This window comes from Sinocyclocheilus anshuiensis, unplaced genomic scaffold (assembly GCF_001515605.1).
Source record: "Sinocyclocheilus anshuiensis isolate Anshui unplaced genomic scaffold, SAMN03320099.WGS_v1.1 scaffold287, whole genome shotgun sequence".
Taxonomy (NCBI): domain Eukaryota; kingdom Metazoa; phylum Chordata; class Actinopteri; order Cypriniformes; family Cyprinidae; genus Sinocyclocheilus; species Sinocyclocheilus anshuiensis.
The window spans coordinates 659,067-675,223 of NW_015552557.1; the positions used below are offsets into that span (position 1 = coordinate 659,067).

At 35.0% G+C, this 16,157-nt stretch overlaps 2 protein-coding genes across 2 annotated transcripts; both read left to right on the top strand.

The window, feature by feature from the left end:
• Nucleotides 1-200: 200 nt before the first annotated feature.
• On the top strand, nucleotides 201-7,818 carry LOC107664634 (solute carrier family 35 member G1-like). The gene is made up of 3 exons (XM_016455252.1): nucleotides 201-615; nucleotides 3,533-3,707; nucleotides 5,927-7,818. Exons 1-3 carry the CDS (start codon nucleotides 294-296, stop codon nucleotides 6,672-6,674), a joined length of 1,245 nt encoding a protein of 414 aa, XP_016310738.1. The 5' UTR covers nucleotides 201-293; the 3' UTR covers nucleotides 6,675-7,818.
• Nucleotides 7,819-9,797: 1,979 nt separating this feature from the next.
• LOC107664593 (solute carrier family 35 member G1-like) lies at nucleotides 9,798-11,738 on the top strand (the record flags this gene model as incomplete). The annotated part of the gene is made up of 1 exon (XM_016455204.1): nucleotides 9,798-11,738. A coding segment is annotated over one exon (768 nt), but the record flags the coding sequence as incomplete, so codon positions are not given.
• Nucleotides 11,739-16,157: the final 4,419 nt, after the last annotated feature.

A 16,157-nucleotide genomic window follows, 5' to 3' on the forward strand; every position in this document is an offset into this window, starting at 1 on the left:
CGTATTGCATACCAGTGCATTTACAGATTATATTTAAATCCCTGTTTCTTGTATATAACAAGAAAGTTAGACACGCACATGTGTGTGATCCTTTATTCTCTGGATTCAAACGCTGTGAAACGGCATTGTCGTCCAACCGCTCTTCAAACGCATTTTGTCTTCCTCTAGCGGCAGAGGAACGCAACCACCTCTTTCTTTGAACAAGGTTCATTATTTAACTTGTTGCTCGGTACCATTTCTACCCGAAGGCAACCGTGTGGTCAAGGTATGCCAAGCAGCTGTTGTCCTCTGTCATGGGTGATATTAGACAGCGCAATGGCTCTGTGAGTAATAATGACACAGATTTATCTGTTGTCCCTTATAGAGCGGACAACATCAGGGTGCTTTGTCATAAAGTTGACGATGGGGACATTGGGGAGGAAATTGAGTTGCAAAGTCGATCAGAAGTGCCGGGGGACGCGGATGCTGACGCTGACGCAGAAGACAGCCCGCGGGCCAATGGCACTGCGTTTTACCGGGTTTATGTGCCGGTTTGCTGTAAGAGAAACGACCCTGACCGCGATGAGGATGATGATGATGGTGAGGAGGACACAGGGGCAAACACAGTTCAAAAAGGTAAACTGAGCTTAACTCTTACACGATGTCATTTATTAAAGACATGGATCTTGAATTTGATCTCCGATCCATCTATTTCTTCTCTGTTTCTAGTTCTACACCTGTGTTTGACCTCTAGGACACTGTTACAGTGTCACAGCTATCGAGAACAGTTACGTTCACCATAGTAACCGCGGTTTACGCATTTTAAATATTTGATTAATAATTACTTAGGTAATTACTTGATACTACTATAATAAATTTACGATAACTTGGTATTATAGCGAACTGCCATACTAAAATGTATCTTGATCTTTTCTCAAATGTTTCTTAAACAAGGAAACCCCATATTAATTTACAATGACTTGACAGTTTTGAGCTGTAGTAGCTATGGACCAAATGAACCAATGCAAATTAACTAGGGGTTTATTATAGTAAAAGTGTAGTAACCATGTTTTTTTTTTTGGTGTATTGATGATTACCGTTTGTGTAACCACAGTTTTACTACAAATGCCATGGTTAAACTGTGGTTACTGTAGCAAAACCATGATTAATTTGTGGTTACCATGGTTTAACTATAAAAACCATGTATTTGTAGTAAAACCATGGTTAAGTTTTGTAAGTGATGGCAGGATGATCCATGGTAACTTTTAAGAGTTTATTCTGTAAAAGCTGACTAGAATCTTGTATCAAACCACTTACATACCGTGGTAACCATAGTTTCTTCTTTAAAATTGCATCAATACTACTGTGAATCAATTAACTGTAGTAAATATAGAATAAAGGCAGAGTTACCATGGTAACTTTTTTCTAAAAGCTAATGAGAACAGTTACGTTGTATCAAACCCCTTACATACAGTTACCATGGTTTCCACCTTTAAATACAACAGTTACTATAATTATTGATACAACTACAATAAAGCTGTGGTAACTTGGTATTAGAAACCTACCATCAGTGAACAAACCCCTAACACACATTCGTGTCTTTTTAAGAATACCATAGATACTACAGTAAATCTGTGGTAACTTTGTATTAGCCATATGCCCTCAAAAATGAAACATAAGTAAATCAGATTTGACCAACACAACATATTTCTGATTGTTTCTTAATCTGTTTGAATGTAATCGCTTATCAATTTATTGTGATTTTACAGTAAATATTAACTGTAGTGTCTGTGGAATAAATGACAGAGTTACCATGGCAACTTCTTTTTATAAAAGCTGACAGAACAGTTACATTGTATCAAGCCCCTTACACACAGTTACCACAGTAACCATAGTTTCCGCCTTTAAAATAAACGGTGGTTACTTATAGCCACCTGTCATCCAAAAATAAAGTTTATTCAGTTATTATTTCTACTGTTCAGTTCTTAAGGAATTTATTTATGTATTTTTGATGACAGTGGTGGCTAATTAACCACAATTGTGTGTACTGTCGTACAATAAAGTACAACATGTCCCATCCACTTTTCAGTAGTCTGGATTTCAGAAGTTTAAGAAATCTGTCTTTAGAGGTTTATAAGTACAGTCGTTCAAAATTGGTTCCCCAATGGAGAAATTAATGGGATTTTTACTTCCGGAACCCAACTGTAACACTCTGTTATTGGAAACTGGTTACCATGGTAACTTTTGAAGGGAGAACACTTTACACTGTATCAGACTTGGCTGCTTTTCATACTGTATGACCAGGCAAGTACATCCTTACAAAACACTATAGAAGCTTGCTACAGTGATCATATCCAGTTGTTTTACCATGATACTTTGATATATTGTACACCATGGTACTAAATGATTACCATATTCAAGTATCATGTACTTGGTATTTCCATTGTATTTCTTAAAGTGCTTTTGTAATTTTAGGTTGTCATCTTGTCATCTTACACAAAGAAAATAGCAGATTACATATTTTCACAGGGAGAGGTTAATCAGAAATCCTTATCATTATGAACAGTACTAGCTTTGTGGGAACTACTACTTGTGAATCACACCAGGAAACAGTATCTTTTTTCTTTCCAGTGTTCTCTCTAAACAGTCAGGTGAAGTTGTTTGTTTTAACTCAAACCTGTATTGTTGAGTATGTGTTGTGTTCCAGGGCTCACGATCTTTGTGTGAGGCCAGGTCCTCAAGGGACATTTGATACAATTTGGCATTTATCCAATGCTGGCAACCACACAACCTGATTGAACATGAGCTCAGCTCACCGACAGGTAGTAAAGTTGCGCTTGGTTGTGTAATCATTGCTGCCACATTTCATATCACTTCAGTGTCAAAGTTAAACAGAATCACCAACAGTGTGTTGAAATTCATGCTGTTTTGCTCCCTCCATGTCATTCCACATCAAGATCAAAATTCAGATCACTCCCCACAAAGCCAAATCATGCTGTGTACTTCTCATGTCTCATTTCCATCATTTGTGCAAACGGTTTGTGTACAAAGACTGTGGTGCTAAAGTGCTTTCATATGGTGCTCCAGTGAATAAAAAGTCCATTTACCATGGTAATTTGGCACTGTTATATATAAAAAGCATTAAAAAAAAAAAAAAATGTCTTTTGAACTTGATGTAAATTCGTAATAAGGAATTTTCTCACCATTGGAGCAATGTAAGCTTGAAGTACCTAAATGCAAATAATATTGTTGTGAATTCTGCTGTCAGTAAAAAAAAAAAAAGGTTTGAATGAACTTACAGAAATTCGAACTCCAGTTTTGCAATTCAGTAGTAAATTCTTCTTTCTGTCATTCTAATTTTACTTACTGTGGTTAGTGGCCAAATTTAAATTCACACATAGGAATTGGATCAAGTTCTTCAAATCTGAATTTTCCTCAACCTTGGTCGCAAGGATAATGTATTTGAATTGTCTGCATTTAGCAAAAATTTATTTATGCAATCAAAACTATTAATTAATGTGATGTTAAGCTGTTTTGTTATATTCATCCACAGAAAAGAAAACAGCGTTTCCGGGGCTGGGCCTCCTGTACGCCTTGTTAGCATCTGTCTTCTTCTCCGCTACGGCTCTTCTTGTGAAGAAAATTGAGGGGATGCACGCCATCGAAATCAGTGCGATTCGGTGCTTCTTCCAGATGCTGTTTGTCATGCCAGCCATGATATATTATAAGTATGAATCTATGATATATTACAAGTATAATTTTGATATATTACAAGAATATATGAAACAAGTATGAATCTGTTATGATACAAATATGACTCTATAATACAAGTATAAATATGATATATTACAAGTAAGAATATAATACAAGTATGAATCTGATGAATTACAAGAATATATAATACAAGTGTAGCAAATTAGCTCAAAAGGGAAATATTTATAATTAATTATAACTGGTTATAATTAATAATAAATATTTAGATTAGATCTTAGAATTAACTGTAGCAGAATCAATATTACAATTATTTGATCTGTCCGTTCACCGAGCAGACACTATAATCATTTATCAATTCAAGGAAAGATTATTTTCCTGGCCAAGGAACAATAGCTTTCCTATACTATCAGTAATTTAGCATGTAGCAAGATTCAACATTCAGTGACCCCGAATTGTGAGCAGCACACAGAGGCAATCAATTGTGAATATAAGGGTTCTGTCAGGACTACTATCGTCAACCGGAAAATCAAACTCAAGAGGAGAGTTTTTGAGGAGTCTTGGATAGTGTCTGTCTCAAGAAGAAGACATTTCTGAGCAAAGATTAGTTTGAGTTAATGACTTTTAATAGTTCCTAGTCACGCCCACCTTTTGGGTGGAATAGCCACTACCAGGCGTGAATTTTTGAGCGGGAGACATTTTCTTTGTCTCCATTTATGGCCCATTTGCATGTTTATGGCCGGTTTGGAGGATTGGTGCAGTTTTACCCAAAATATAGTACAAATAGTATGATGCATTTCACGATCACATAGTGTACATCATTGTTTGAGGAATAAAGAGCAGATCATTTTGATACCAAGAAAGAAACATCTAGAAGATATTAAACCAGAGATACATTCATACACCTGAATATAAGCATTGAGAGTCTAACTAATACAAATAAAGAGTTGTAACTAGGCTAATATAATAGGGAAACATACAGACAACACATGCATATACCAGATACATTTGTAACTGATTGATTATAGTCTAAATAAAGAAAATGTCCTTATGTGTGTGTGTTACAGTATGTGAGCATGGTGTATTTTGCTGGTCAGCCAGGCCGATGGTGCCTGGCTTACCGGGGGTCATTTACGTCTCTTTGGAATGTGTTTGAAGTTCGATGGGGAGAAGCGAGTGGTGAAACTGTTTAGCATCTCCTTGATAGTGGGGGGAACCATTGGCAATTTAGCACCCATATAAATGTAGAATGTGGGGCCATGTCTGTAATTTATATGCAAATGTCAAAAGGCTAAAAGGGGTCTCTAAGACATAAAACCCCAATGATCATCCATGATTTTAAGCAGATGCTACACAAGTATGAATGTATAATACAAATACAAATCGGATATATTACAAGTAAGAATATATAATACAAGTATGAATGTATAATGCAAGTATGAATCTGATATATTACAAGTAAGAATATATAATACAAGTATGAATGTGTAATGCAAGTATGAATCTGATATATTACAAGTTTGAATGTATAATACAAGTACAAATCTGATGTATTACAAGTACGAATCTGATGTATCACAAGTAAGAATCTGCTATATTACAAGTAAGAATCTATAGTACAAGTATGAATGTATAATACAAGTATGAATCTGATAAACTACAAGTAAGAATATATAATAAACGTATGAATGTATAATACAAGTATGAATCTGATAAACTACAAGTAAGAATATATAATAAACGTATGAATGTATAATACAAGTATGAATCTGATATATTACAAGTAAGAATCTGTTAAAATTTGAATCTATAATACAGATATGGATCTGATATATTACAAGAATCTATATCTATCTGATATGATACAAGTAAGACTTTTTAATACAAGTATGAATCTGATATCTTAAAACTGTATAATACACTATGAATCTGATATCATAAGACTCTTATAATACAAATATGAATCTGATATGATACAAGACTCTATAATACAAGTATGAATCAGATATCTTACAAGTAAGACTTTATAATACAAGTATGAATGTGATACATTAGAAGAATCCATAAAACAAGTATAAATCTGATAAATTTAGTAAGTATATATAGAAAGTATCAATCTATAATACTACTTTAGTATCTACTAAAGTATCAATCTCTTGACCCTGTAATTGGATTTAATATTTGAATAATTTGACTCCACAATGTGGCAATAACCTATAACCTTTTATTTTGTCAGTACTGGCTTTTTGGGACCAAGAGAGATGCGAATCTACCTGTTCCTCAGAGGGTTCCTGGGCTCCAACGCCATGATCTTGTTGTATTATGCAGTTCTGCAGATGCCCCTAGCGGATGCCACAGTTATAATGTTCAGTAATCCAGTCTTCACATCCTTGCTGGCTTGGATTTTCCTCAAGGAGAGGTGCACCATATTGGACGTCATTTTTACAGTGTTTACGCTCACCGGCGTCATACTGATAGCCAGACCTCCCTTCCTCTTTGGTGGCAAGCTGTCTGGGATCGAAGGAGACTACACCAATCACATCAAAGGCACGGTGGCTGCCTTCATGGGGGCGATCGGAGCGGCTTGCACTATGGTCATTCTGAGAAAAATAGGGAAAAGTGTTCATTACTACCTCTCTGTGTGGTACTATGCAGTTATCGGACTCATTGAGTGTGTCATCGTTTTGTTCATCTTGGATGAATGGACCATTCCGTCCTGCGGCTGGGACAGGTGGATGCTCATGGCCATCGGGCTGCTCGGTATAGCCGGCCAGACGTTCCTTACCAAAGCCCTACAGATTGAGAAAGCAGGACCTGTTGCACTGATGAGGACTATGGATGTGGTCCTGGCGTTCATCCTGCAGTTCCTATTCCTCAACCACAAACCGACATGGTGGAGTCTGGGAGGAGCGCTGTGTGTGATTAGCAGCACTAGTGGGGTGGCCCTAAGGAAGTGGTATAACAGCATAAAAAATAAGACCTGATTCATATTATAGTGAGATGAAAAGAGATTTTGTATGTTTGCTACAAATAATTGCTGCATTAGTTACCAAAGAAGCTGTTTTACTGTAATAATATACATTGAAAGTCTGAGGCTTTTTCTTTGATTTGAGTACCTTACTGTATGCAGTATGTACAGTACAGTATATAACAGGATTTTTAGTGATTTTGTATTTTCTTATCCTTTCGTGAAGACAGCAGATATTCTTTAACTACTGTTGAGACAGTATTGCTTTATCATATAGAGAGTATAGTAGACAACGTAATAATAGACTGCTGGTCAGGAGCTGTGCTTGATGTGTGTAAAAATCACCAAAAATGTCAGTTCCATCATTTTCTCACCCTCATGCCGTTGCAATTGATTTTTTTCCATGGAACATAAAAGGAGATGTTTTTGATTCTCAAAGTCACACTATTCCATACGTTCCATATGTATGCCTTCATTTATAGTCTTTTGAAATATCTCCATTTTTCTTCCATGGAAGGAAGTTTGGAACAACACTAGGATAGGTAAATTATTACAGGATTTTATTTTTTTGGGCAAACTATCCCTTTAAAAACCCCTTTGCATTTTGTCGTTGACAATGTACTGTAACTGGCATTTATTTTAAAAGGAAGACGCAGGGTCAACAGTTTGTCTGAATATTTTTTCATGCTCAAATTAAGGTTCGTTCTGTTAAGTTCTGAATTATATGTGCTTAAAGCTGAATATGCAATCAGTAATATGTTCTGAACCTTGATGGACCACTTGAACTAGATATATGCACAGGTTTGCTACACAAATATTTGCCTGATATAGAATGAGTCGCACCTATTTATTTATTGGACATGTATCTTGGCACAAAGATGAGTTATTGTGAGTTGTTACAAGAGGCAGTGACTATCAGTAATGGCTGTTCTTCTGCAGTCCAGTCACTTTGAAATGGGGCTCTTCAGTTTGCTTGAACTTTACATTTATTTAATTTGATAATTTTATTTAAACCTGTTTGTTTAAACTGACCTAAAACCACTTTACACTGACTTTTGTCAATTTATCTTTATTAAAAGCACTATTAACGGTTTACTGATACTTCACCAGAAATTTATGGACATGCTGCCTTAAGATTTTTTCTTTTATCTGATGAGATTTCTGTTAATAATCCATTTATATAAGAGCAGATCCCTCCATATTATTTATTGAATAAGGTTGTCAATTTGAATAATGCTTGCTGTAGGTTTCATCTTGCATATTTATGACTTCTGAACTTCTGAAATAAATGAAAGTTCCTTACCTCGCTGAGTACAGTGTCTTTTTTCAAGAATTTAAACTTGTAGGCTACAACATGGTAATCATGTGAATCGCACCGTTGCCAAGTGGTAAAGAAGGATTATAGCTGCATTCTTGTGGATTTTCTGTTCTTTCTCTCATTAATTTGTGATTTTCTGCCTTAGATGGGATCATTTTAATCACATACTTAATGCTTTGTGTATATATTTAAGGATGCACTGTTAAATGCAATACACGGCAGACATCAGCATTTAAAGGAATATTTCACCTAAAAATGAAAATCTGCTGACGATTTACTCACCCTCAGGCCATCCAAGATGTAGATGAGTTTGTTTTTCTTAACAACCGATTTGGAAAAATGTAGAATTACATCACTTGCTCACCAATGGGTCCTCTGCAGTGAATGGGTGCCGTCAGAATGAGAGTCCAAACAGCGGATAAAAACATCACAAGTAATCCACACCACCCCAGTGTGTTGTGTGTTTATAAGAAACAATCCATCATTAAGGCATTGTAACTTTAATCAGCTCTAATTTTATCAGCTGTTTGGACTCTCATTCTGATGGCACCCATTCACTGCAGAGGATCCATTGGTGAGGAAGTGATTTAATTCTAAATTTCTCCAAATCTGTTCTGATTAGGAAAGACATTTACAAATTTGCTTCTTGGATGGCCTCTTTAGCAAACTGCTTGTTTAGCTAATTTTCATTTTGCGGTGAACTATTCCTTTAAGATTCAATTTTAGCAGTTTTCTGCCCTCTAAAAAGAACAAGCTGTTTTGCCCTCTGTTCTCAAACAGGCTGTTAAGTAACTCTAGACATGAACAGCCTGTTCCAATGCAGTACATTTACATTGTCAAGATAACAGCAGCAGGCTTTAATGATAGATCGACACAGATTCAATAAACACACATGGAACATCCCCTTCTAATTAAGGCTTTGGCTATTTCAGTTACACCCTTTAATCTATCACCCTTTAATCTAAAATACACTTATATTACTCATTCTAACTTTTATTGCATTTTCCCTCACTTATGATTTACACTGAACAAAATTATAAACGCAACACTTTTGTTTTTGCCCCCATTTTTCATGAGCTGAACTCAAAGATCTAAGACTTTTTCTATGTACACAAAAGGCCTATTTCTCTCAAATATTGTTCACAAATCTGTCTAAATCTGTGTTAGTGAGCACTTCTCCTTTGCCGAGATAATCCATCCACCTCACAGGTGTGGCATATCAAGATGCTGATTAGACAGCATGATTATTGCACAGGTGTAAACTACAAGTAAGAATATATAATAAAAGTATGAATGTATAATACAAGTATGAATCTGATAAACTACAAGTAAGAATATATAATAAAAGTATGAATGTATAATACAAGTATGAATCTGATATATTACAAGTAAGAATCTGTTAAAATTTGAATCTATAATACAGATATGGATCTGATATATTACAAGAATCTATATCTATCTGATATGATACAAGTAAGACTTTTTAATACAAGTATGAATCTGATATCTTAAAACTGTATAATACACTATGAATCTGATATCATAAGACTCTTATAATACAAATATGAATCTGATATGATACAAGACTCTATAATACAAGTATGAATCAGATATCTTACAAGTAAGACTTTATAATACAAGTATGAATGTGATACATTAGAAGAATCCATAAAACAAGTATAAATCTGATAAATTTAGTAAGTATATATAGAAAGTATCAATCTATAATACTACTTTAGTATCTACTAAAGTATCAATCTCTTGACCCTGTAATTGGATTTAATATTTGAATAATTTGACTCCACAATGTGGCAATAACCTATAACCTTTTATTTTGTCAGTACTGGCTTTTTGGGACCAAGAGAGATGCGAATCTACCTGTTCCTCAGAGGGTTCCTGGGCTCCAACGCCATGATCTTGTTGTATTATGCAGTTCTGCAGATGCCCCTAGCGGATGCCACAGTTATAATGTTCAGTAATCCAGTCTTCACATCCTTGCTGGCTTGGATTTTCCTCAAGGAGAGGTGCACCATATTGGACGTCATTTTTACAGTGTTTACGCTCACCGGCGTCATACTGATAGCCAGACCTCCCTTCCTCTTTGGTGGCAAGCTGTCTGGGATCGAAGGAGACTACACCAATCACATCAAAGGCACGGTGGCTGCCTTCATGGGGGCGATCGGAGCGGCTTGCACTATGGTCATTCTGGGAAAAATAGGGAAAAGTGTTCATTACTACCTCTCTGTGTGGTACTATGCAGTTATCGGACTCATTGAGTGTGTCATCGTTTTGTTCATCTTGGATGAATGGACCATTCCGTCCTGCGGCTGGGACAGGTGGATGCTCATGGCCATCGGGCTGCTCGGTATAGCCGGCCAGACGTTCCTTACCAAAGCCCTACAGATTGAGAAAGCAGGACCTGTTGCACTGATGAGGACTATGGATGTGGTCCTGGCGTTCATCCTGCAGTTCCTATTCCTCAACCACAAACCGACATGGTGGAGTCTGGGAGGAGCGCTGTGTGTGATTAGCAGCACTAGTGGGGTGGCCCTAAGGAAGTGGTATAACAGCATAAAAAATAAGACCTGATTCATATTATAGTGAGATGAAAAGAGATTTTGTATGTTTGCTACAAATAATTGCTGCATTAGTTACCAAAGAAGCTGTTTTACTGTAATAATATACATTGAAAGTCTGAGGCTTTTTCTTTGATTTGAGTACCTTACTGTATGCAGTATGTACAGTACAGTATATAACAGGATTTTTAGTGATTTTGTATTTTCTTATCCTTTCGTGAAGACAGCAGATATTCTTTAACTACTGTTGAGACAGTATTGCTTTATCATATAGAGAGTATAGTAGACAACGTAATAATAGACTGCTGGTCAGGAGCTGTGCTTGATGTGTGTAAAAATCACCAAAAATGTCAGTTCCATCATTTTCTCACCCTCATGCCGTTGCAATTGATTTTTTTCCATGGAACATAAAAGGAGATGTTTTTGATTCTCAAAGTCACACTATTCCATACGTTCCATATGTATGCCTTCATTTATAGTCTTTTGAAATATCTCCATTTTTCTTCCATGGAAGGAAGTTTGGAACAACACTAGGATAGGTAAATTATTACAGGATTTTATTTTTTTGGGCAAACTATCCCTTTAAAAACCCCTTTGCATTTTGTCGTTGACAATGTACTGTAACTGGCATTTATTTTAAAAGGAAGACGCAGGGTCAACAGTTTGTCTGAATATTTTTTCATGCTCAAATTAAGGTTCGTTCTGTTAAGTTCTGAATTATATGTGCTTAAAGCTGAATATGCAATCAGTAATATGTTCTGAACCTTGATGGACCACTTGAACTAGATATATGCACAGGTTTGCTACACAAATATTTGCCTGATATAGAATGAGTCGCACCTATTTATTTATTGGACATGTATCTTGGCACAAAGATGAGTTATTGTGAGTTGTTACAAGAGGCAGTGACTATCAGTAATGGCTGTTCTTCTGCAGTCCAGTCACTTTGAAATGGGGCTCTTCAGTTTGCTTGAACTTTACATTTATTTAATTTGATAATTTTATTTAAACCTGTTTGTTTAAACTGACCTAAAACCACTTTACACTGACTTTTGTCAATTTATCTTTATTAAAAGCACTATTAACGGTTTACTGATACTTCACCAGAAATTTATGGACATGCTGCCTTAAGATTTTTTCTTTTATCTGATGAGATTTCTGTTAATAATCCATTTATATAAGAGCAGATCCCTCCATATTATTTATTGAATAAGGTTGTCAATTTGAATAATGCTTGCTGTAGGTTTCATCTTGCATATTTATGACTTCTGAACTTCTGAAATAAATGAAAGTTCCTTACCTCGCTGAGTACAGTGTCTTTTTTCAAGAATTTAAACTTGTAGGCTACAACATGGTAATCATGTGAATCGCACCGTTGCCAAGTGGTAAAGAAGGATTATAGCTGCATTCTTGTGGATTTTCTGTTCTTTCTCTCATTAATTTGTGATTTTCTGCCTTAGATGGGATCATTTTAATCACATACTTAATGCTTTGTGTATATATTTAAGGATGCACTGTTAAATGCAATACACGGCAGACATCAGCATTTAAAGGAATATTTCACCTAAAAATGAAAATCTGCTGACGATTTACTCACCCTCAGGCCATCCAAGATGTAGATGAGTTTGTTTTTCTTAACAACCGATTTGGAAAAATGTAGAATTACATCACTTGCTCACCAATGGGTCCTCTGCAGTGAATGGGTGCCGTCAGAATGAGAGTCCAAACAGCGGATAAAAACATCACAAGTAATCCACACCACCCCAGTGTGTTGTGTGTTTATAAGAAACAATCCATCATTAAGGCATTGTAACTTTAATCAGCTCTAATTTTATCAGCTGTTTGGACTCTCATTCTGATGGCACCCATTCACTGCAGAGGATCCATTGGTGAGGAAGTGATTTAATTCTAAATTTCTCCAAATCTGTTCTGATTAGGAAAGACATTTACAAATTTGCTTCTTGGATGGCCTCTTTAGCAAACTGCTTGTTTAGCTAATTTTCATTTTGCGGTGAACTATTCCTTTAAGATTCAATTTTAGCAGTTTTCTGCCCTCTAAAAAGAACAAGCTGTTTTGCCCTCTGTTCTCAAACAGGCTGTTAAGTAACTCTAGACATGAACAGCCTGTTCCAATGCAGTACATTTACATTGTCAAGATAACAGCAGCAGGCTTTAATGATAGATCGACACAGATTCAATAAACACACATGGAACATCCCCTTCTAATTAAGGCTTTGGCTATTTCAGTTACACCCTTTAATCTATCACCCTTTAATCTAAAATACACTTATATTACTCATTCTAACTTTTATTGCATTTTCCCTCACTTATGATTTACACTGAACAAAATTATAAACGCAACACTTTTGTTTTTGCCCCCATTTTTCATGAGCTGAACTCAAAGATCTAAGACTTTTTCTATGTACACAAAAGGCCTATTTCTCTCAAATATTGTTCACAAATCTGTCTAAATCTGTGTTAGTGGTTGCGTTTATAATTTTGTTCAGTGTACTTTGGATTAATGTAAATCTGTTAATGAAAAACGTACTAAAGTTATTCAACTAATTTCATATTGTTGTAATAGTGTTGGATCTGTAGGCCGCTTTGGATAAAAGTGTCTGCTATAAATGAATAAAAATGTTGCATGCAAAAGCAAACATATGCATATCAAACAGGTATTTTATGGGGTTTGGCCAAAATATGCCACATGTTTGCCATCATTCACCATTCAGAATTGAACTGCGGATGCCTTTAAAATTTCTTAAATTTGAGGTATAGCAAACAGACACAGGACTGTCATTTGAATTACATTTCAATGATGCAGGATTAGAATGCAACGAATTTCAAATACGATAACTTTACAATCTAAAAACATTAGATATCTTCGTTGCCAATTATGTTAAAAGCATACAGTGTCCCCACAACATGTTGTTCATTATAATATATATTGTACATGTTAATTTTGTTAATTTTCATAATCGTTATAGTATCTCATGAGTGTACTGAAAAAAAAATTTTTACTCAGAAATTGCTTGTAAATTTCACAATTAAATAGAAATGGCAATTAACACATTGCATTAAAAGTGAAATTACAAAGACAAAAATGTCAAATGTACTCCAATAATATTGTTTTATTTTAATATTATTTTATTGTTTTTTATTTATAATAAAAAAAAACCTGAATGAATTAATTTTGACATTTTCTGATGCTTATTATAAGTACATTTGTGTGGTTATAGCTCAGTATATTAAGTATAGATTTAAATGTGATGATGTCAACATTTTTCTATAAAATTATTTTTATTTTAAAAGCTATTATTTTTCATAGTTTTTTAAAATCTTAATCTGGAATTATTTGAGAAAATACATCAGAATGTGTCAGAATATTGTTTACATTTTGTCAAATTATTTTCTTTGGTCAAATTATTTATTTTATTCTTTGAATTTTGTCACATGTCAAGCATTCATTAAAAAAGTAGTCTAAACTATCAGTGAAAAAAAATCACATTCTGCCACATGGAAACTGCAAGTCAAAGAAATTATATAATGGATGATAGATCATAACATTTGTGCAAAAGAACACATAACCAATGTTACAGATATAAACAAATAATTACAAAGTGAATAAACAAACATTAGATTTGATTATATAAAAGTGCTTAGTCACTCTGAGTGAGGATATTCAAAACTGTTTTGTCAGCATCCATTTATTATTCAAGTCATCCGTTGACGTTACTATCCAGTAGAGGGAAGCAGTGTAACACAGATCAGGAGGTGACAAAAACAGGTTTAGATCAACACCACCTTTAAATTGTTGAGACTTCAGTTCATGAAAACCTTCACTTGCAGGTGTTTAGATGGAATGACAAAACAAAAAGCCCACAGAGTGACAGAGTATGAAGTTGCAAGTACCACCAGGATATCAAACACTTTTGTACAAACCTGTGACAGCCTTATTTGAATATTTACAATTGCACGAGGCATGGTTTAATAATCTAATTGTTTAATAACCTAAAAATAATGATCAAAAACCTGAGCTAAAAACACAGAATTATGTCTGCATTGTTGTGCAACAAGCTCCAGTCGTGCAAACATCAGATATAATTGCATTGAATCAAAAAACGGAATCATAAAAGCACATAAAAGACTGTCATAGTGAACTGCAACAAACAAAGGCTTTCTTGTGTGGTTTTGTAAATGAATTGCAACTGGAAAGCAACAGTTCCACAGGCTGTAGGATTACATGTGACAGACAGACTGGGAGTGGAAGAACTGCGCATTCTTTTTGGATGGCATAAGAGTTCCCTCCTTGTGGACTGAGAATCGGAAAAATCATTGCTATTCTGCCAAGAATACAAACACATAGTTAAAGTGAATATACATTGGCATATTTCTATATGATCCTGTGCCTAATAGCCCATTTGATATTCCCTGGGGTTATTTTTTTTTGAAGATTGAGTAGTGAATGCTGGGAGGAACTGGATACAAACCCCTCTGTTTGGGCTGTTTAGGTGTGGATTACCACTGCATGCATAAACAAAGCATAACAAACATTCAGAAAAAAGAATAAACTATCACAATACAAAAATTGAACATGTGTTTACTACATGAAAATATCTGGCATCACTTTGTGATCTTAGTTTCATCCAATAAAGCAATTGTATAATTAATCTAGTTTGGCACAACAGGAAATCAAACAACGTTATCAATCCAGCCAAAGGAAGTAACCTTCAGATGTAGCCAAAACCATATAATGCCCATGCAGCATTCCTACTAGTGTCATGGCACTTGACTAATTGTAGTCTACAGTTCTTTAAAGAATGGTATACCCTGGTAAAAAAAATAAAAATAAATAATATAAATAATTCAATTTTAAATGTCAACCAGTGTGGTATTAACACAATATTGTGTCGCATATCGAGTAACTTACAAATTAGACACAACATTGCCTGTTGCTTTGTCTGTTTTTGCTCCACCAATGAAAATAATTCCAAATGTCAAAGTAAAATCAACCTTTGCATGTCTCCAAAACAATACACTATAGTGGAGTTATTGCAAGAAGTGTTTTAAATGAATACTCACTCATAAATACAGTCACTTGTCGCCACCTGCTGGTGCATTTTGTCTGTTTTTGCTCCACCAATGAAAACAGTTCCAGAAGTCCAAATGGGATCAACCATTACATGTCTCTGAACAAAATAGTAGTAGCATTACTGAATAAATCTGTGTTTTACATAGATCAGTTGATTGAATGATTCAATGACTCATTCATTAATACAGTCACTTGTCGCCACCTACTGGCATAACGATGTAACCTGCAGAAAGGATCAATGAAAATTCCCTCTTCATTTCAGAACTCTTGGAAAACAGCTGGGCTAATCTAATTTGAGGACGAAATGAAGTACTGTGAAAATATTAATCTTTTATGTGATATCTAATACACATGACTACTATATGTAGTAATTTGTCTGTTTTTGTTACACCAATGAAAAGCTGAAACAGGATCACTGGTTGATGAACACAGTCCAAACTAGTTGCCCATCTCTGAACAAAATTATAGCGTGTGACTGAATGGGTGTTTTGAATGAATTGTTTGAATGAATGA